Below are 19,152 nucleotides of genomic sequence, written 5' to 3' on the forward strand. Positions count from 1 at the left end.
GTTCCGGTTTACAGACCTCGTCAATCCAATGGGAAGTGCTCGAGTGCAGATGCAGATGCCGCGCAGGCCAAAAGGTCCATAGAAGTCCGTGACATTTTGATCAAGGCGCATGACTGCTCGGGGTGCGCGATACCGGCACAGATATTTCCTGATGGAAACGATGGTGTGGGAAGGACTGAGTACCCACAAGGTGGAGAGTGGAGAGCTACTGCTATCGGAGAGTGGCCACTGCGTCCATGGACGGAGCAGGCGCTAACCGTTCTTGTCTAGAATAGAATGAAAGTGCGGATACATTTTATCGGGTGTTGCATTTAAACACTATCTCGGGTCGGTTCAGACTGAAGAAACCTACCTACGTGTCTGGCGTCTTAATAATCGCGCAATATTGGATGAAAGCGTCTGGAAAACTGCTGACGAAAGCGCATCAGAGCGACCAGCGCAGAACAAAAACTGTGAATACAATGGTTGGTCGTGAATGGGGTATCATATGGAAAGAGAGACGCAAAGTACAAACTAGAAGGAAATAGACGAAAGAGACTTGAACCTTCACGACCGTGTGATGGGCGCTTTCGGTCCCGCAGCGCGTGCGGTCCATTCTACCATCCCATGTTCTGCATGCGCCCAGTACTCGCGCGTCTTCTTGTACATGGCCATGCGCTCATCAAGGGTGGGCACCGCCATGATCTCCTTGAACGGTATTGGTCGCTCCTGCACTGGTATATGCTTGAGATCAATCGCGGTGCCCGAATCTACGCGTTTGGTTCTTGCGGGGGGCTGCACGCTTGGGTTTGAGGTTTGACTGTCGAGAGGCGAAGGCCGTCGCTGCGTCATATGAGGCACTTGTTTGCGTACGATCGTGGTCTGAGGAGGACCAGGATCTGGTGTTGAGTAGATGGAAGAAGTCGTGGTGAGACGCGCTAGGGCCCTGGTATCTCGTAGTTGCAGATCATCTTGAAATACCAGTTCTGGCAGAAAACGGGGTTCGGGAGTGGGTGGCTTCGACTTCGGCGCTGCATCGTACAGTTCGTGGTCTAGGCCGACCCTCTGCCGTAGTCGTGATATGCTCGACTGCTTTCTTAAAGGCCTGCTTGTACTGTCCGATCTCCCGAACTGACTGTCCATCTCACTGTTTTTGCCACCGACTTGCGTTGTTTCAGTATGATGCGAGGAAGAGTTGCGCCTCAGTTTGGAGAGACTTCTGCTCAGGGAGACACTTGATCGTCGAAGTGTGCCGCCCACGGTGTCTGCCCGCCTCGGTACTTCAGTCTTCCCAGTAGCAACGAAGGTATGTGAAGGTCTCTCATCTGGTTGGATCGCCGTGGTGTGGAAGTAGTCGTTAAGGCTGGCACCGCTACCGCCTAGTACATTCACACCCCCTATGTGTTTAGCATCCATCGGACCCGAGATGACAAGCGCCTTCTTCTTGGCCATAGCTTCGTTGCGGACCGCTATTGCGATAGCGGGGAAAGATGTGAGCCACAGAGGTGTCTGATTGTCGTGTGGCACCAGGCTGGACGCGGCTCGTCTCGAGTGGGTGTGGGTCGTCTGGAGGTTGGACGCGGTGGAACGGAGGATGCGACACTGAACGAATGTGACGATAATCTAGACAGATGAAGAGATTAGCCGCTCCTACTGCCCTTCCAACAAAGAAGGCTACAGCCAAGAGATGGAGCAGTTTTGATGTGGGTACGCGTTAACTAGCAACGACAAGGCTAAAATTAGTATGTCAAGCAAGAACACTCCCGGGAGTTAGTATCTTTCTTCCGAATATACTGCCTCAGACTTACAATAATAGAGCCGCAGTGATTCGGAAGCGCTGTGAGATTCAAGCTGTGGCTGTACCCTGGGGTAGATCATGTTGCCTGGTTTGGGTCATCCGAGACGCACGACGTTGCGAGAATGTAAGACGTCCGGATACTATCAGAGATGTCTCATAACAAAACAGACGGGAGATTGCCCATGACGCAATAAAAACATAGCCAGGTTACCCTAACATCCAAGGCATATGGCTGTGGCGTTGTTCTATACACGTGGGTTGTCGGTCGCTCGTCGGAAACACGAAATCCCGAACATCGCACGCATAGCATTCATGATAGATTTTGGGCTCCAGCTGGGCGATCTCGGTTAATATCGACTCTCTTCATAACGGATCGTAGTTCTGATACACACGGTGTGCGTCTTGGCATTCTATACGTCTGGATCATTGGGGACAGCGGGTAGGTCGAACCCGAATGTTATCCGTACAGCGTACTCGTGCTCTGTACCATCGAAGGAGTATACGGAAGTGTCATGGCTCTTGTGTACCGAGAATCCTTCCCTGTCCGCCCTTATGGTCGTTTGATCGTACTTCGGATGGGAGGTGCCGGTTCGAGCGTCGTCGCGGGGCGAAGGTGGAAGCTAGAATCCGCAGGAGAAATGTTCTATCATGACAGCTGCAGGTGGCACTCCTGTGCAGACGTGATTCAGCTAGTCCGCGTCCATCTCAGTACCTTCGCGCTCCTTCCCTCGATGCGCGCGTTCTGAAGGCAAGCGAGGGCGCGACGTCGCGCTGAAGCAAGTCTTGAGACGCAAAAAATACACTGGTGACTTACGGGCGATAACTTCACACACATATACCGTGATCTCCAGGCAGCGACGTTGTTGATGGGGTGGATGAAGCAAACCGCGTTCCGAAGATTCGCCAACGTCTCATCCAGGCTTCCCGAACCTCTTAGCGCGGATCCACTCAACGGCCTTCCGCGCCTCACCAGGTTAGCAAGCCATCGCCACGATCGCGAGGCTGCACGGCAACCACTTCGGAAGGGTATTCACCTTCTATCCAGGGGTAGCCATCATGCAGTCTCGTCTCGATGCACGGGCAGGTATGGCGGCTCCCGCTACGGAGGCTTGACACCTGTCAGGCAGCGAGCGCTTGAAGCGAAGAACTGCATAGCATGACTGGTAGGACTTAGGCTGTATATAAGGCACAATGCCTTGCGCTGCATGGAAGAGCATCATCAGCATCCATCTCAGCAAGTCTTTCATTCATCGTCCTTCGAGTCGTTCATTCTATTACCTTCTTTTCATCGTTCCTGGAGAATCGATAGGCCGGTCCACTTTCGCTATATACCCTACTTAGACCCTATTCTTGTTTATTTTTTACGATTACGACCGAAAGGAACGATATCGATATTCATCATGAAGAACTCTCTCATTGCTCTTACCCTCATCGGTGCCGCGGCTGCCCGCCCGGCTGCCCTCAAGACCAAGCGTGAGGTTCCCCAGGAACACGCTCACCGCAACGTCATCATTGCCGTCAACGACTTGTTGTTCCAGAACAACCCAGACGACATTCAGGACGGTGTCTTTGCTCTCCTCGGAGCTGCTGCTGCCGCTGATGGTGCTGGAGACATCGCTGATGCTGGTAAGTCATTTGGGATCCAATACACATCTTCATCAAGCTAATCGTCTACAGACTGCCTCCAGCAAGCCGTAGCTGACCAGGCTTTCACCAACGCCAAGGAGGCCGGTGATGTCGAGGGCATGACCATGGCTCTCATCTACCGTGCTCTGGAACGCAACACAGGCTCTGTCGGCCTGGCTTCCGTTCCCTGCGAGTCCATCCAGGCCGTCAACCCTGAGATTGCTGCGCTTCAGCAGCACCAGGATCCTGCCAGCGATGGAGCTGCAGAGCTCAACAAGGGAATTGCTGAAGAGCTTGCTCGCCAGATTGCCGCTGTCGGTGGAGATCCATTGATGGCCAACGAGGCTTCAACTTTCGCCCCTGGCGAGATCGGCGACCCAACCGGTGCCGGCAACACTTGCGACGACGAGAACGATGATGCGGGATGCATCAACACCCAGAACCTTCGTGTCGATGACCTCACTGAAGATGAGATCGCCGCTGCGGTCGCTGGTGTCAGTGGAGCTGCCGCTGGCAACAGCACTGCCGCCGCTGGTAACGCTACCGACAACGCTGCTGCCAACGTCGGTAACGCCAACAACAATGCCAATGCGGGCAACAACAACAACAACAACGCCGCTGCTGGTAACGCTGCCGCTGGCAACAACGCTGCTTCCGGTAACAACGCCTCTGCTGGTAACAACGCCGCTGCCGGTGACGCTGCTTCCGGCGCGGGTGCCGCCTCATTCGGCGGCTGCGACCCTACCATCACCTTTGGTCTTCCCTCCGACGGCCGTCAGGAGGAGGCCTTCGAGCCCACTGACCTCGCCACTTTCAACCACGGCTCAGCTCAGAAGATTGACATCATCTCCCAGTTCATATGCTCCCAGATGTCCAACAAGTGTGATGTAGACGCCGCGGCTGTCAGCACCTGCGATGATGCTGCGGCTGCTGCTTCGGGCCTCACAGGCCAGGCCGCTGCCGATGCTTTCAACTCTGGTCTTGGTTTGTAGACGCGGGATATACTAGATGGTTAGACGGTGGAGGAGCAATGTAACACTAGAAGATGGGATAGTTTAGATTTCTACTATAGGAGATTTTTTGTCTGTTTTGGTACAATTGAGAAATTACCGCGCATATCCTTGTGCCCTTATCACGGATCGAAGTTTCTTGTCTTGTTGTGCATTAGCGAGAGCAGTTCCGAACATCATGATAAATAGGAAAATCTGGTAAACGACTACTGAGGATACTACGACGAGCACACATGTCATCGAGAATATGACGAACCCGTTTGAGGCGTCCAGAAACGTCGAATTGGTTCCTAAAGCAGGTAGACTGATACCGACCTGCATTGATGACAGGATCACTGTCAAGAAGACACCAAAAGGGATCAAAGCCCAGGCGAATTTCCTCTCGAAGAAAGGAGTATAGGTGTGGTATCCGTGCAAATACCCACGCAGAAAATGGGATTTGAAGTATCCGATGCGGTAAATCAAATTGAGACGATCGATGCGTAGTTCCCCGTAGTGATATCGCATGTTCACCTGACGGCGCGGCTTGTAAATATCTAGAGCTGTCATTCGAGCAAGATATGCTCACCTGGTGTAGAGTGTTGACGTCGACATGGTCACAAAAGCTAATAACGAAGAGTTTCCATTGATCCCAAGTGATGGATTTTGGTAGAAGAGTAAGATCGTGCGCGACTTGAAAGTCCAGGGATGTCGTGATTAGCCAAGCGTAACTTGTCAATAGCCCCGCGGCGGACCGCCACAACCAATCTTCGCGGCAAATATGTTTCGACCAAAACTCGTGAGAAAATATCCAGTAAGGAAGTGGCTTCACCATCAGTTTTCGTGGGGACCCTCGAGTCTTGGTAAGATGAAGATCCATCTGTTGTGTACCTAGGATCTCGTATCCCATCAATCGATATCGATGCAGTGGATGTGCCTGCATCGATCTTCCTGCGATCCATAGATGACCGTGGATCCTGTTCAACCGATCGAGGTTCAGATCATCCTGTAAAAAGGCCGACGGATTGTCTTTCGCGAGGAAAAGCTGATAAGGACGTCCCACAAGCGTCGGTAATGACTCTAACGCTTGCTGATAGTTCGGTCCAGAACGCAAGCTGGGGTCATTCAGAGCATCGTTGCCACAGGAAGGCTGAATGGTTGCTGACGGACTCAGTGTCGCCGAGAAAGGAGGTGGAGGTCCCGGTCTCTGAAGTCATCAGCATCATACACATCAAAAACACGCCAGAATTTACCAAGTCTGCCATTGGAACATCAACGGTTTGCTCTGTCATAGACATTGAGCCAACGCAGGAAACCTCTCACTTCGCATTGGGGAATATGTAGTAGGCTAGTTATATGTGCATCCAAGGAGAAGGCTGAGTAAAGGAGGCTGAGACTGCAGCGGGGCTGAGAGAAAAGCAGATAAGACGACCAAGCCACCATCACTATACTGGTGGCGTCGAACGTGATCTCTACTGGCAAAGCTTTCATCGTGTTTCCTGCAGGATGTTGTGTGGCGGAGCGCAGGCATGATGCTGCCTAAACACGTACAGCATCGCTGCGACGCCAGCATACTCGACATCGGGGTATGAAACGCTACATTCCCATCGCGTCTCATTTGGATACATCGGGAGGACATCCTCTGATTTGTGGATGGGCGATAAGCTGCAAAACAGTCTTGCCCGTAAGCTTCTATACTCCGCGATTGAGATGGTTGATAGCGATGGACGCGTCTTATTTCGCAGCACGGAGATCGTACTGCCATGACCTGATATCCATATTGGTTGCTCCTTAAAAGAGATCAACGCTGTGAGTTGCTCGGTAATGCATAACATACTTGTGAGCAGCAGATGTCCTAGGAAGGCGCGGCGACAGTAGAGCACCTGTCACTATTAGATGCGGTTTGCGCGTCGTGAAGTGTCCTCATTACCCAATGAGCTAATACATTTTCGATGATCGCCTGATCTGCTGGAAGCGAGCGTGGGCTTCAAAGCTGTTCACGAGGACGTAAAGCCCCCGCACCATCGACTATTGAAGGTGTTTAACGCCCACAGTACAGCCACTGGTATTCCTAGAACGGGCTGCATTATAGGCCTCGTGCTGTGTTGAGCGGCTCGAATCCACTCTAAGACCCTCATGGTGCTCGGCAGTGTTAAAGCCAGCGAAAGTCAGCCAATGAAAAATCGAAGCTCAAGACGGCTGGTCGATTGGACTTCCAAATCGAGCGAAACACGTGCATTTCGGAACAGCCAGATATTGGTGGGTGTGATGAGCTGCCGATCCAGACCCTTTTCGCAGCCAAGCGCGGGAAGCACAACGTTTCGGCACTCCAAGTCCTGGAGGACGGGCTGGGGCGCAAAAAAGGGTCGCGCTTGTTAACGTCTATGCAGATATATATGCCAGCAGGGAGGAATTCGAATGGATGAAAGTCAGATTTTTACTGGAAACACCCTAGCCAGACGAACGGAGCTGATTGCTGAAGCATTGGCTACAGTACGTAGTACAGCGAGGTAGTAATGACTCGTGCTGTTGTCGTGTTGTAGAGCAATGGCCAGGGCTCCACTGTGGAGAAGAGGGTTGGAGTCGTAACGAATTGGGGTCTCCAGTTTGCCCTTAGCCGTGTGCGTAGTGCACAGGTGGCAGGAATCTGCTCGCCGTCACTCATTCATGTCGACGAAGCGGCAGAAGAAGTGGATGAGATGGAGCGGGGAGGGAAAAGCAAAAGACAACGGGGAGGGACCGTTATGCATGCCGCGATGCCGCTTGCCAGCTTGCAGCATGTTGGCAGCGGGCGACTGGATGAAAAAGTCGTGACAGGTGTTCGTGCTTGCAGAAAAACAAGGTCTCTATGCAGGGGCCGTCGAAAGAGAGCGCCACGATCAAGGTATGATTGCACGGGCCATGATGCAGCGAAAGCGGTTAGACTGGGAGAGCGAGCGCGTCGAGACGCGTCAGTTTCGCAATCGACGGTCTGCGGCGACAGCTTCACGTGTTGCGTGGGAGTACCAGACTCAGAATGCGACGCAAAAAGACGCAGAGCATCGCATGAGGCCTCATGCGAGCAAATTGCGCAAAGTGTTGGATGCGGAGTGTTTGATTTTGTATGGGGCTCGGGGCACTTGGTGGGTTTGCAGAGGTTCTATCGACGATCTTGGCCTAAGCCCGTCCGCTGTCTCGCACTAGCCGGGCAGCAACCGTCAGCCGACTTTTGCGAACCTCACCGCACATCACCTTCACCATCACGACTTTCACGATAATCCCGAGCCGACTCTCGCTCGTCGCACTCCCGTGCGCTCCACGCGACTTCCTGACGACCGTTTCCTTACGTCTTTTACGAATCTTGTCTTTCGCTTGCGCTTTCTTTGGACGCGGACTAAGGCGCCCAATTCGCTTCCGCCCACGCTCCCGCTCCTCTCATCGCGACCCACGACTCCCATATCTCGCCAACACCCGCCATCGCCACCCTTCACGATAATTCACGCGTTTTCTGACGCATCTTTGGACCTTTGCGCATCGTCTTCGACTATTGCTAATCGCGCATCCGCCCGTTGACAGCTGTTTGTCGCGACGTGAAGCTACGCGCCATCGTCGCCGATAAGAGCACTCGCGCATTCTTCGTGTCGACAGAGCTCCTGCGACACTGAAATCGTCCGTTGCCACTACTCCCGACAGTGCGCGACATCTTGCGACAGTACGCCCGCTTTATCAAGGCGCAGCCGTCCTGCTTGCACGTGTAACCAACCTGCAGCCGCACAGTCGCGTTCGCAGAGTACCAAACACCTGCCTGCTGGGTCCCGAGACCTATCACCACCGCCCTGCATAATCAAGCCACATCGACAGCAACCGGAACACCCTCAGGCCGGATGCATTGATCGTTTGTCGTGTTTTAACTGCCGTTCCTCCTTGCAGTGTCTTTGAAGTCGACCTGTTGTTGTGGTCAAAGACAATCGTATCCTGAAACACGACATCGGAACGTCAGCAACATGGACGCCGAACGCCCCAACCTATCTACTACCCTACCCAGGAACTTCATGTTCCATTACCGTGACGGCCCGGCTCCACAGACTCCCGAGCCAGAGCCGCAACCCGAGCAGATGCAACCGCCGCCGCCGCCCCGACAGGTGCTCAAGGTGCGTCGCCGCCGTGCTACCCTTGTCATGAACAACGACGACATGGACGCCGTCATGGACCAGCGACCCATCCCCACAATTGAGGCTCCCGAAGTCATGTCGGAAACCCCCAACCTGCTACCACCCTACTCACTACCTCAAAACGACGCATTCTTGTCTCCAGGGTTCAGCTTTCCTCGTATGCTTTCCCCACCCAAGACTCCCGCTGCCCAAGTGCGAACAATCAGCCACTACGAGGGAACTCAGGACTGGTCCGACGTCCCACATGTCAGCCAGAGCGAAACATCTAGCAGACCCACCTCATCGTCAGGCTTCTCAGACTCATCCGTCTCGTCTTGCGATAGCATTGGCTCCTTCATGTCCAGAGGCGGCAGCTGCACGAGCCCCGAAGATGAATCTTCAGACCCTTTCGCCTTCTACCCACCCACAAACAAAGCCCAACGACCAAGCTCACCTTCGATGGGTACCCAACAATCTCGCTCTGCAACAAAGCTGAAGTTGCGAGCCACCTTCAGCGAAGAGATGGATCACCACTTGTGGATGACTTACATGAAGTACCTTCAGGACCCTACGGTGACACCCTTCAAAGCCCTCCCGAGCACTACACCGCCGAATGGAGTCTGCCATCGTGTAGCGAGGATGGCTCGCAAGACATGGAAGGGCCCGAAGTCTTCTCGCGCTGGTGCCCTCAACGCGACTCCACAACACGGTTTCCTTGCCGGTACACCGGGTACCATGAGGCCGATCAGGAGCGGTAGCAACACACCTGTAGCTAGGCCAACCAGGTCCACCATGCGCTACCCCAGTGAGAAGCAATGTCGGAAGCGCTTACGAGACTTGGCTAAACAGAAGCCATCGCTCTCTGCACACTATCAGCGTATGCTTCGTCGGTCGCCCTCGCCGCTGCAATCGTCTCCTCCACCTGAGCCCGAGCCACAACCGCGTCAACAACAGCAGCAGCCGCTTTCTTCGCCATTCTCGCAAGGCTCTACTTCCTTTTCCACAAGGGACATGAACTTGTCGCTGGCTACAAGCACTGCTGCGTCGATGCAGTTGGGCAACCCACTGTCGCAGCTTGCCAACGATATCACACCACGACCGGCACCGCGAACTTGGTCGAGCGCGCGTTCTTCTGCTCACCAGAAGTCACAATCGCTTCATATCGGCCTCGGACTAGGCAACCTGCTAGGCTCACCATTCCGTGCCAGGAACGAGTCAAGCCACGGCAACACGAACCAGAGCAATGCCCGAACATGGCACGCGCCGTCGTCTGCTGGTCACACCCCACGTCTGGGCTCACCTTTCCAACTGCATGCGCCGCGACCCAAGTCAAGAGTCTTCAAGCGTCGGGCGCTCCCATCCCACAACAGCTTCGAAGATAGGGCACGAAACCGTGGAGACAGCTTCGTCAACGAGATCTTTGGAGCCCCAGCTGAATCGAGTCATCGTCGCGTAAGGAGCCGTGGCTTCAGCTTGGGTGACATGATGGAAGGCGCCCGACGACTGCCTTTGATCAACGACCCGTTAGGGTTGAACCCTTTCGCACAAAGCGGTTCTGCTATGCCTAGCCCGGCACCAACATCCCCTGCCGTGCCAATGGAAGCCCAGAACAAAGGCACCGTCCGTCTGGGTTCGCCATTCGTTGGTCGATCGAGCAATACTTTCCCTCGAGCGAATGTATCTCATAGCTTCGAGCCTCCAGCTTCGTTCGAGGAGCGTTTTGCCGGAACACCTAGCGACTCAGCATACCTGTACCGATCTTAGAGCTCGACGGTCTTGTCTTCCGCTTCATCATTGCACTTGAGCATGACTGCATCATCGGCGTTACGACCGACGGCCTCAAACGCCGTCATTGCATATACTTGCCATTTGGCCCACGGGCTTACTTACTCCTGCTTCCATGAAAAGCATTTCCTTTGTTTGTCTATACCAACTTCCATCTTCTTTACCGACAGCCTTTCGCGGTCGATGGTATACCTCCGGCGGGGTCGACAGACCTTCGCACCTAGGCTTCTTGTCTATGTTCTGGACCTTTACTTCTTGGACATGGCATGTGGCTACATGTGTCTTCGAACAACTTCAGTAATTCGAGTGTGGGAGGGCGGGGCCAAGTGTAGTTCAGTCTGACACACCTTACCACCGGAAGGGTGTCCAGACAACTACCCCAGTCTTCCCAGCTCTTTTGTGTATTCCGGCACTTTTGCTTGTCTGCAACGTCCTCTCTTTTTCAGCCCTCTAAACGGTGCGGCTTCTTGTTTCCTTGTGTTCATGTCTTCTTCTTCTATCACGACGGACATGATGAACGTTACGAAGTGTGTGTGGGATATCGGCGTCCCTTGGTATGGAGTCTTCACGAATCCCAACGACTGTATCGAAGCGTGAACGACTGATACCCAATCTCTTGTCTTTCGGCGGCATCGGCTTCGATATGGACTTTGTCCGGAGGATTGGATCGGCTGGACGGGTGATATTGGCTGGGACGACCGTTCGAACGAGAGCCTGTACACTTTGATAGATCAGCTGGTCCTTTCTGAAGGGATGAGATGCGTCGAGCAGATGAGCTAGTAATGAATGAAATGGATGATCCAAAATGACCAAATGCAAAGAGTGTGAAGAAGAGACTGAGCGTTCCACATAAGCCCCTCCTCGTGCACTGATCTCCGCACCGCCGTGCCGTAAGTAGTTCCGTAACATGAGCACAGGCGTCATCATGTCTGGTCTGTGCCGATTGCCCATGATCCATGGTAGGCACCTAGCCCTAAGCCACGACGCGATGGATCCCCCCTGCTGGTGCTCTTTGACGAAATGCAACAATTGTTTCAATACCCGACATAGAACAAGAAGCCAATAAGTCCTGCACATGCTCTGTGTAAATGAAGCCTGACCGGCGAAGACGACCTTGCTTACGATGTTCCGGCGAGAAAAAATAAAACATGCAGCAAGTGGATGCACCAGCCCACATCACCAACCCCGAAGTTGAAGTTTCGCGGCCGCACGCGTCGATTAGCCCAGGCATTACGCCGAGGCCTAACGTTTTCCTCGCTGCCGTCACTGTCCGGCCAGTCACAGCGCGCGAGCATAAGCCGTAGTATCCACTTGGGCTTATTGTGTGGAGAGGCGTGATGGAATTGTGTCGCACGTCGCGTGCCAAGTCTAGCCAGCCGTGCCCGGTTGTCTGGTGCGACGCGTGCGAGGTAGATCATGTGCTACCGCGAACGCGTGAGACGTGTCAAAAGACGTGTCGACTGCGTAATTGTTGGACCGGATGCGGTAAAGACGCGGTTTGGCATGCAGAGGGGCACCCTGAGAAGCATGACAAGCGCGCGTTGGTGATTCATCTAGTGCAGCGGCTGAGTTGCTTCTGGCTGTTTGGGATAAGCCCTTTGGCCATTGTATTGGATTGGATTGGGTGCGGATGCTCATGCGTGTGCCGGTGAGTATGTATAGTAAGACGCAGGTTTTACTATACTGAACGCGTATATAGAAAGCGGCCTCGCTTGCAGTTGTGCTGAGTGAGCCTGTCTAACTGTGATCGTCGGGTCGCGCCCTGTTTATTCCCCTCACCATTCAGCCCAACCAAAGAAACTCTCCGTGCCTGTTCCGGCCTTTCGTGCTTCATTCGCGGCCTCGCGACACCATAACACGATACTGACGACACGCGTTGAAAGACGTGAGCCGTGGTAGGTTTCACGTTGAGGGGGCGGGGTGTGTGTGGAGACGGCGCACGGGGAAGGTTCGACGGCTGATAATGGGCTGAGGTGTATTGTCGTCATTTTCGATATTTCCACGGCAACTCAGGCACGCCTAAAGCGACGGACCGCGGACGCAATATCGAAGACTCAGCTAGATCTTACGATCTTCTTGCGGGTAGCTATCTATTCATGAAAACGCTTCCGTCGCTCCATACGTTTGCGGTCGTCTGAGGTCATCCGGCTCGCCTTCGGATCCGGTTCCGCTGTCTCGAACTTGGGGAAGCTTTCATTGCTAAGGAAAGTTCCTTTTGCAGTCGTATCGGCTGACGGTCAGATTACTCATTTGCCTAGGGGATCAGCGTTCAAGATTCATCTGCGTCCACCTCACTAGACCCTTCATGACCCTTCATCTACACGGAATCATCCAAAGTTCTCGCGTCGGACAGACAGCAGTATCACATTCCATCTATACTTCGCCTTACATCAGCGCCATGAACTATCAGAGGGACAGCTATCAGGTGTCTGCTTAGTGTTTCCGACACGCCCATGCTGTATCTTGCCGAATACCCATGGATTGGACAAAGAGTTCAAAAGGAACGTTATGCGAATATCTCCCGCACAACCCATCCTGGCAATTACGCAGTCATCCGAATCCACCTCTCAGAGACCCGAATACAAGCACGCGTACTTGTATGGCTCTCCGAAAGAAAGAATACTGTCTTTGCCAGTCATCGATCACTTCATCACATTCGCTCCGATCTTCGATGAGGTTTATCTTTGTTGTATTATTCTAAGTCTATGTGATCAAACCGAGGTAGCGCCAAACGAAAGAGAAAAGATTAGGCAGTACAGTAACGTATCGCAAACTCCTAGCCATGGGGTATAGCAAACAACGATCTAGGTGACAACGAAAGAAACAATCCACGATTCCATCGTCCTCCTTCTATGGCGACACATCGCTGCCGTTCCTCAAGTGCATCTTGTTCATATCGCCATTCTGCTGGGGCATCTGCGCCAGCCAGCTAGGTGGTGCCATACCAGTCTGGTCATGGATAGTGCTGAGCAGAGGAGGCAGGCTCTGGAAGAGATTGCGAATAGGTGCTGACGGGTCCGCCATACCCTCGCCTCCCTGACTACCCGTGTTCCAGACGTTGATCTTCGGCTGAAGGCCCTTGATGGCTGCGCCGTTCGCATTCGCAAGCTTCTCGTAGGTTCCGTTGGTGATCATGAGGTATTGCATGAGACCCTGAGGACCACCGAGAACAGCGGCCATATCGCCGTATGCCTTGGCCATGGCAGAGAGACCTTCGGCTTCGCGTTGCTGGGTGATGAGGTGGGCTTGGGCGGCGCGTTCCTGGGCGAAGTACTCAGCTTCAGCGCGACGCTTGGTGGCCTCGAAGTCTGCCTCAGCAGCACGCAGGCTGCGGAAAGCATCGGCCTCAGCTTCGGCTTGCTGACTGTACTTGTGTCCGTCGGCGGACTTCTCCTGGGTGTACAGCTCTGCGTCGGCCTGCTGCTGCGCACTCTCCTTCTCGATCTTCGCCTGCACGACTTTGGTAGCACGGAGACGTTCAAGCTCCATGAGTGCCCTCTTCTTCTCGACCTCCATCTGGAGCTCGGCATCGCGTCGCTCGGCCTCGCGCTTGGCGTTGATGCGAGCGACGTTGAGGTCACGACCGATCTCAATCTCCTTGTCGGTGAACTTGGCGTCTGCTGTAGCCTTCTCGGCTTTACGCTCGGTCTCGAGGACGGCAGTTTGGGCGTGGATCTTGGCGACTTCTTGCTTGGTCTTTCCTTGCTTCTCTGCTTCTCCGACCTCACCTTGCATACGAGCGTGAGCAACATCGACCTTAGCCTGGTTTAGTGCGCCCTCGTGTGCCTTGCGAGAGAGAAAGGCGAAGTACTCCGAGCCTGGAGTGTCTTGTAGCTCCTTCACGTTGGCATTGTAAATGCAAAGACCAAATTGGTCAAGCTCGGATTGAACTTGCTGGATAACTATCGAATGTCAGTACATGTTTCGCATGGTTTCCTGTTCAGACGTACCTTTGTCCTTGAAAATCTTTCGCTCACGGAACAGCTCTTCCATAGTCATGGTCGAGACAATGCTTCGTGTCTCGCCCTCAATAATACCCTTAACAATCTCTTGAACATGGTTGCGACCCTCAGCAACCGAGACAACTCCCTTAGCCGCAGTTTGGGTAGGGCTTCCGTCGCTCTCGCCAGTGAGTAGTACGGCGTATTTCTCAAGTGCGTCAGGGCTATCCGCGGGGCCGATGGTGAATACGGCTGGTAGAGCAAACTTAAGCTTCTCAATAGTCATAGCCTGGAGGGCCATGGAGAAGTCAAAAGGCGTGATGGAGATCTTGGAAACCTTCTGTAGAGGGTATACGAAGGCCTTCTTCTTAATCAAGACCTTCTCAATTCCTACACCCGTGATGACGAGGTAGGAATTGGGCTCGGCTACGTGGTACCACATGTTGACGGTTGAGGTTTACGAGGGGTTGGAAGTATAATTTACAGTCTCGAGGTTGATGTAGACGTCTGGATCCGGTATGCCGTGTTACTTGAAGATGTTCAAGTTGTATGTATTCGGAAATGCGTGGGTTTATGGGTGATGATATATAAAGAGTGGTAATGTGCTCAAGGAGGTATCAACCAAAGTTGGGGCGCTCCAAAGGATAATGCGCAGTATGAGGCTGAGCTAACGGCGACCATGGTAACTCTTATATGCATCACGACATCTTCTAAGATGTTTCGTTTATCCGCATTTCCGGCAACGAGTGACCTTCTCGGTGAGCATCTTTGTGATGGTGTTGGTGGAGACCGCAGCATGCTGTGCACGGCCCATGTGGCTAATCCGAGAAAGGAGTAGTGCGACGCAGCCTGGAGTGTGCCTTGCGCCTCACAGCCACCCCATGTGCCTTGGGCCTGAAGAAACGCTTTATCTCGCAAGAGTATGGTTCTCGCGCGGTGAGCAGAATAGGCAGCTTTACGAAGTGCGCAGCCGCCGTTCAACTATGTTTTAAACCCCTCAAAGAGAAGGGCCGGTAAGGCGATCTCCAGGCCACCAGAAATCTGCGCAAGCTGTCTGCCCGCCGCGTCGCATAGCCTCCACCTCTACATACTCACTTTTTGAAGTTCCTACACATCTTACCACCCTCAAGATTCGAAACCCAATGCCAAGGTTCTCGGCCCGGACACCTCGTGATTGAGTATCTACACGCTTACGATTCGCTTACCCTCGCCAGGCTATACATCATTGCGCCCTTATTCCCATGGCTCGTACGATCACGAGACTGATGTGTATGCGATTTGGGACTAGTCAAAGCTGCGCCATATGAGCACGGAGTCACAGGCTTCTAGAAACTGTAACTACTCCGGTATGCGCCTGCCGTGATCCGTTCGATATCCGTGAAGACCGTTTCAGTTGTTGCCACCGCAACAAAGGGTAGTCGTAGAAGTTCGGTAACGAGAGCAAGTATCCGACCACGGTCTACGACTCCCTGCAGTAACGCCCGCAATCTCCATGCCGACACATCCATACTTTCGCTCTAGACATACCAAAACATTGAACAACCACCTCTCTCAAGTTTAGTCAACACCACAACAATGTCACGAAACGAGAAACAAGCCTCTCCACCACCCTACTCAGAGTACAGCACCCCGACCTCCTCACGCGGCACCACCATCCTCAATCAACTAAGCACAACCCGCACGCACCACATCCAATCCGTAATCGAAAGACACATCATCCCCATCATCGAAGAACGCGCCACATACGGCATCGCCCAAACAACCATCGCCATGCTCCCCTCCGACATCCCCCTACCCGCCGTCGAAGAGAAATCAGAGTTCAGCTTTGACACAGCCGACACCAAACCTGTCGAGGTTGTTGGCTTCTCCTCCGAAGACGAACCGAAAGTCGTGCGGTTGGAGGGCCAGATGAACCGCACAGAGTTTTGGAGACCACAGGTTGTGATTGTGGAGTTGGAGCGTCTGTTGAGTGAGAATTTGAATGCGAATCCGGTGTTGAGGAGTCCGAGAGGGGAAGGAAGGAGTGTAGAGAATATTGGGCAGAGGCAGGGGATGAGAGGGCTTTTGAGTAGGGTTATGCCGTCGTTGGGTCCTGAGATGCGCTCGCCGGGTGGGAATCCAGAGGTTGGCGTGAAGCAGCAGTTGGGTCAAGGAGGCATGGTTGTGGTGAAGGCTAGGTTGGAGGAGATATGCTTGAGGACGGTGAGCGAGTTTGGCTTATATGATACCATGTCGAAGCAGTGTGTTATTGTACGCGTGGATGCGCGGTGTTAATTTCGATCGGTTACGTGCAATCAAGACTGCATGGCTCGTTGAGAGGAGGTTTACCATCCTGTCGGAGATAATAGTTGAAAGTGTGATAGACATTGAATGGGTACACGTTGTACCGCAGTGCAGTCGAGCTACACTCTCTTATGTCGGGGACCGTACATGTTTCTCAGCCAGACAACCAAGACTTGCAAAAAGAGTCAAGATGCCACAGCATATCATAGGAAGCCGTGAAGTAGCTAAATGAGCAAAAAAACTAATCCTCCTCCGGGAAGGCTCGAACTTCCAACCTCCTGATAGCCACAGATGTAACAGTCAGACGCGCTAGCCAATTGCGCCACAGAGGATTATGTTGAGCGGATAGCGCTGGATGCGCTCCGGTTGTGAGTTGAGAAAATGGGATCTTCTATCGATTATATACCCTTAGGTAGCTTTTGCGAAACGCGGCGTGCAGATAATTGCGGTCGATGGTGTCGGCGTTGTGCGGGTGATGATGTGGGGTAAACCTCTCTGTGACCCCACCAAACCTCGTGTAGTCTGTCGCATCATTATGATCTTCGATTTATCCACCTTCTACGTGCTGTTGCTATGCCGCCTCTGCATCGCCCTTCAACACCACGATGCCATAAGGATCGCGATCAATCTCACTGACTGCAATATCGAAGTCATCATCTGCCAATGCCTCCTGCAGCGCCTCGTTGTCCTTCTCCTCCTCCCTAATCTTACCCCACTCTTCTTGCACCGCCTCTTCCAATTGCCAAAGCAAAACTTCTGCTAGGAAACCGCGCTCAGAATTGCTATGGAACAAACTGATGACAGCTCTCCCGTTCTCAATTGCTGCAAGAGCCGAATGATGGTCCATCTCGCCTGTGAACAGTAGATCCACGTCTAGACCGTTCAGTAGACCTGATCCTGAGCCTGCGCAGATGCCTACGCTACGTATCTCTATGTCTGCGATTGCCTTATCCTGGGGTATCGCGATTGGGAAGCCTTTAGGGTTGTTGAGTCCCTTGCCTATGCGATCGAGGAGTGTTGGGAGCGGTTGTGGGTGATCGAACTTCACGATGCGGCCCATGCCAGCTCCGGGGTGTGATGCTAGTGCTGGCGATTGAGGTTTGATAGTTTCGCGTTTATGAGGGGCTGTGAGCGGGATTTTGGCGGGCGTAGGGTGCTTGCCGAAGTGCAGTAGGGGCTGGCTAGGGTGGTGTTGCAGCATGAAAGTTGGGCGCTTCTTCTTTTCGACGAAGGGGTCCTCGTCGTCTTCCTTTGTATTACTTGCAGGCTCCGATTCTGCATATTCTTCTGAGCCATTGTAAATTGTCTTCGTGCCTGTTACGATGTCCGCAAGCCAATCTCCAAGTCCTCCCGGAGCTGCGTCGAGCGCGGTATGTGGGCAGTACACACTGATGCCATGGCTAGCAAGGCGTAGTAACGATTGTTGCTGCGTGTCGGCGAGAGTCAACGACTTCAAGCCTCGGAATATGATGGGGTGGTATGCGATGACGATTGAGGAGTTGAGCGCAATAGCTTCGTCCGCGACGGCTTTGGTAAGGTCGATGGTAAGGAGGGCGGTGTTGGACTGGCGACGCGACGGATCGAACGGCGCCTCAAGCAGCAGCCCGGTGTTATCCCAGGAGTTGTCGGCAAGCTCCTTTGGATACCTTCACGTTTGTCAGTACCTGAAAACACATAGCGCGGTGCATCGAGCAGAGTCCGACGCATTCCCAAGGAACTTACAGCTTCTGCATCGCCTTCACCACCGCCCTCGAAAAAGGCGCCGAAGTAGTCATAGCGATTCGTCGTGCCGTAGATGCAAGCATACAGCTCCCGGGGTTACAATCGCAAAGCAAAAATCCACGCGCGCAGTAATGCCAATCCAACGCGCCTGCCACCCCTGCAATGATGCGTCATATGTAGCCCCTCCCCTCCCAGAGTCCCGGTCTTTCCCCATTCGGCAACCGCATCTTATCAGATCCGAAGATAGGAACACCAAAGGGTCAATATCACATCATCGCCTTATGGATCCGCGACACAAACTTTACAAAACTCTTGACAATCTTGCCATCGCACCAGACACCAGAACCAATATGAGTGCAAGGACGGACGAGGAAGCGGCGAACGTGCAGGCTACTTCTGGCGTTACTATGGAGGGACTCGAGAGGAAGTTGAAGGAGGGTTTGGGCGCGACTTATGTCGAGATTGAAGATCTGAGCGGTACGTAATATCTCTTTCTTTCTCATTCATAGATTGGCCCGAAGTGCAGATCGATCGCGCTACAGGCGCGGTTTTGTACTAGAAAGGTTCTAGGTTTGTAACTGGAGTCACGAGCATGAATTAATGTCGCATACTAGGTGGATGCGGGCAAATGTACGAGGCTATCATCGTATCACCACAGTTCGCCAAGAAGACTACTCTAGCACGACACCGGCTAGTTAACTCGACATTGAAAGAGGAGATTGCCGCGATACATGCATGGACCCCTAAATGCCATACGCCAGAAGAGTGGGAGAAGAAGAAGCCGCAGTAAAGAGTGGTCACACCAACGTGTGGTAGCAAATAGGATGCTTAAGAGGTTAGGACTTTGAGTCTACGCATCACGAGTCACGACTGATGGATATGATGCGTAAATGAGGTGG

General features: G+C 53.2%; 6 protein-coding genes and 1 non-coding gene across 7 annotated transcripts; 4 read left to right on the top strand and 3 right to left on the bottom strand.

The window, feature by feature from the left end:
* Positions 1–3,177: 3,177 nt before the first annotated feature.
* J4E84_008604 (uncharacterized protein) lies at positions 3,178–4,395 on the top strand (the record flags this gene model as incomplete). Its single annotated transcript, XM_049391175.1, has 2 exons — positions 3,178–3,403; positions 3,455–4,395. The coding sequence occupies 2 exons, from the start codon at positions 3,178–3,180 to the stop codon at positions 4,393–4,395; spliced, it is 1,167 nt and encodes a 388-aa protein (XP_049241207.1).
* Positions 4,396–8,375: 3,980 nt separating this feature from the next.
* J4E84_008605 (uncharacterized protein) lies at positions 8,376–10,286 on the top strand (the record flags this gene model as incomplete). Its single annotated transcript, XM_049391176.1, has 1 exon — positions 8,376–10,286. The coding sequence occupies one exon, from the start codon at positions 8,376–8,378 to the stop codon at positions 10,284–10,286; it is 1,911 nt and encodes a 636-aa protein (XP_049241208.1).
* A 2,871-nt stretch (positions 10,287–13,157) lies between these two features.
* J4E84_008606 (uncharacterized protein) lies at positions 13,158–14,690 on the bottom strand (the record flags this gene model as incomplete). Its single annotated transcript, XM_049391177.1, has 2 exons — positions 13,158–14,209; positions 14,258–14,690. 2 exons carry the CDS (start codon positions 14,688–14,690, stop codon positions 13,158–13,160), a joined length of 1,485 nt encoding a protein of 494 aa, XP_049241209.1.
* A 1,133-nt stretch (positions 14,691–15,823) lies between these two features.
* Positions 15,824–16,522, top strand: J4E84_008607 (uncharacterized protein; the record flags this gene model as incomplete). The annotated part of the gene is made up of 1 exon (XM_049391178.1): positions 15,824–16,522. One exon carries the CDS (start codon positions 15,824–15,826, stop codon positions 16,520–16,522), a length of 699 nt encoding a protein of 232 aa, XP_049241210.1.
* Positions 16,523–16,778: 256 nt separating this feature from the next.
* J4E84_008608 lies at positions 16,779–16,863 on the bottom strand. The gene has a single exon. It is a non-coding gene; the product is annotated as a tRNA-Asn (tRNA).
* A 239-nt stretch (positions 16,864–17,102) lies between these two features.
* On the bottom strand, positions 17,103–18,306 carry J4E84_008609 (uncharacterized protein; the record flags this gene model as incomplete). The annotated part of the gene is made up of 2 exons (XM_049391179.1): positions 17,103–18,177; positions 18,254–18,306. The coding sequence occupies 2 exons, from the start codon at positions 18,304–18,306 to the stop codon at positions 17,103–17,105; spliced, it is 1,128 nt and encodes a 375-aa protein (XP_049241211.1).
* Positions 18,307–18,534: 228 nt separating this feature from the next.
* J4E84_008610 (uncharacterized protein) lies at positions 18,535–19,043 on the top strand (the record flags this gene model as incomplete). Its single annotated transcript, XM_049391180.1, has 2 exons — positions 18,535–18,730; positions 18,868–19,043. 2 exons carry the CDS (start codon positions 18,535–18,537, stop codon positions 19,041–19,043), a joined length of 372 nt encoding a protein of 123 aa, XP_049241212.1.
* Positions 19,044–19,152: the final 109 nt, after the last annotated feature.

This window comes from Alternaria hordeiaustralica, assembly GCF_023758085.1.
Source record: "Alternaria hordeiaustralica strain BMP 2776 chromosome Unknown scaffold_22, whole genome shotgun sequence".
In the NCBI taxonomy this organism is placed as follows: Eukaryota; Fungi; Ascomycota; class Dothideomycetes; order Pleosporales; family Pleosporaceae; genus Alternaria; species Alternaria hordeiaustralica.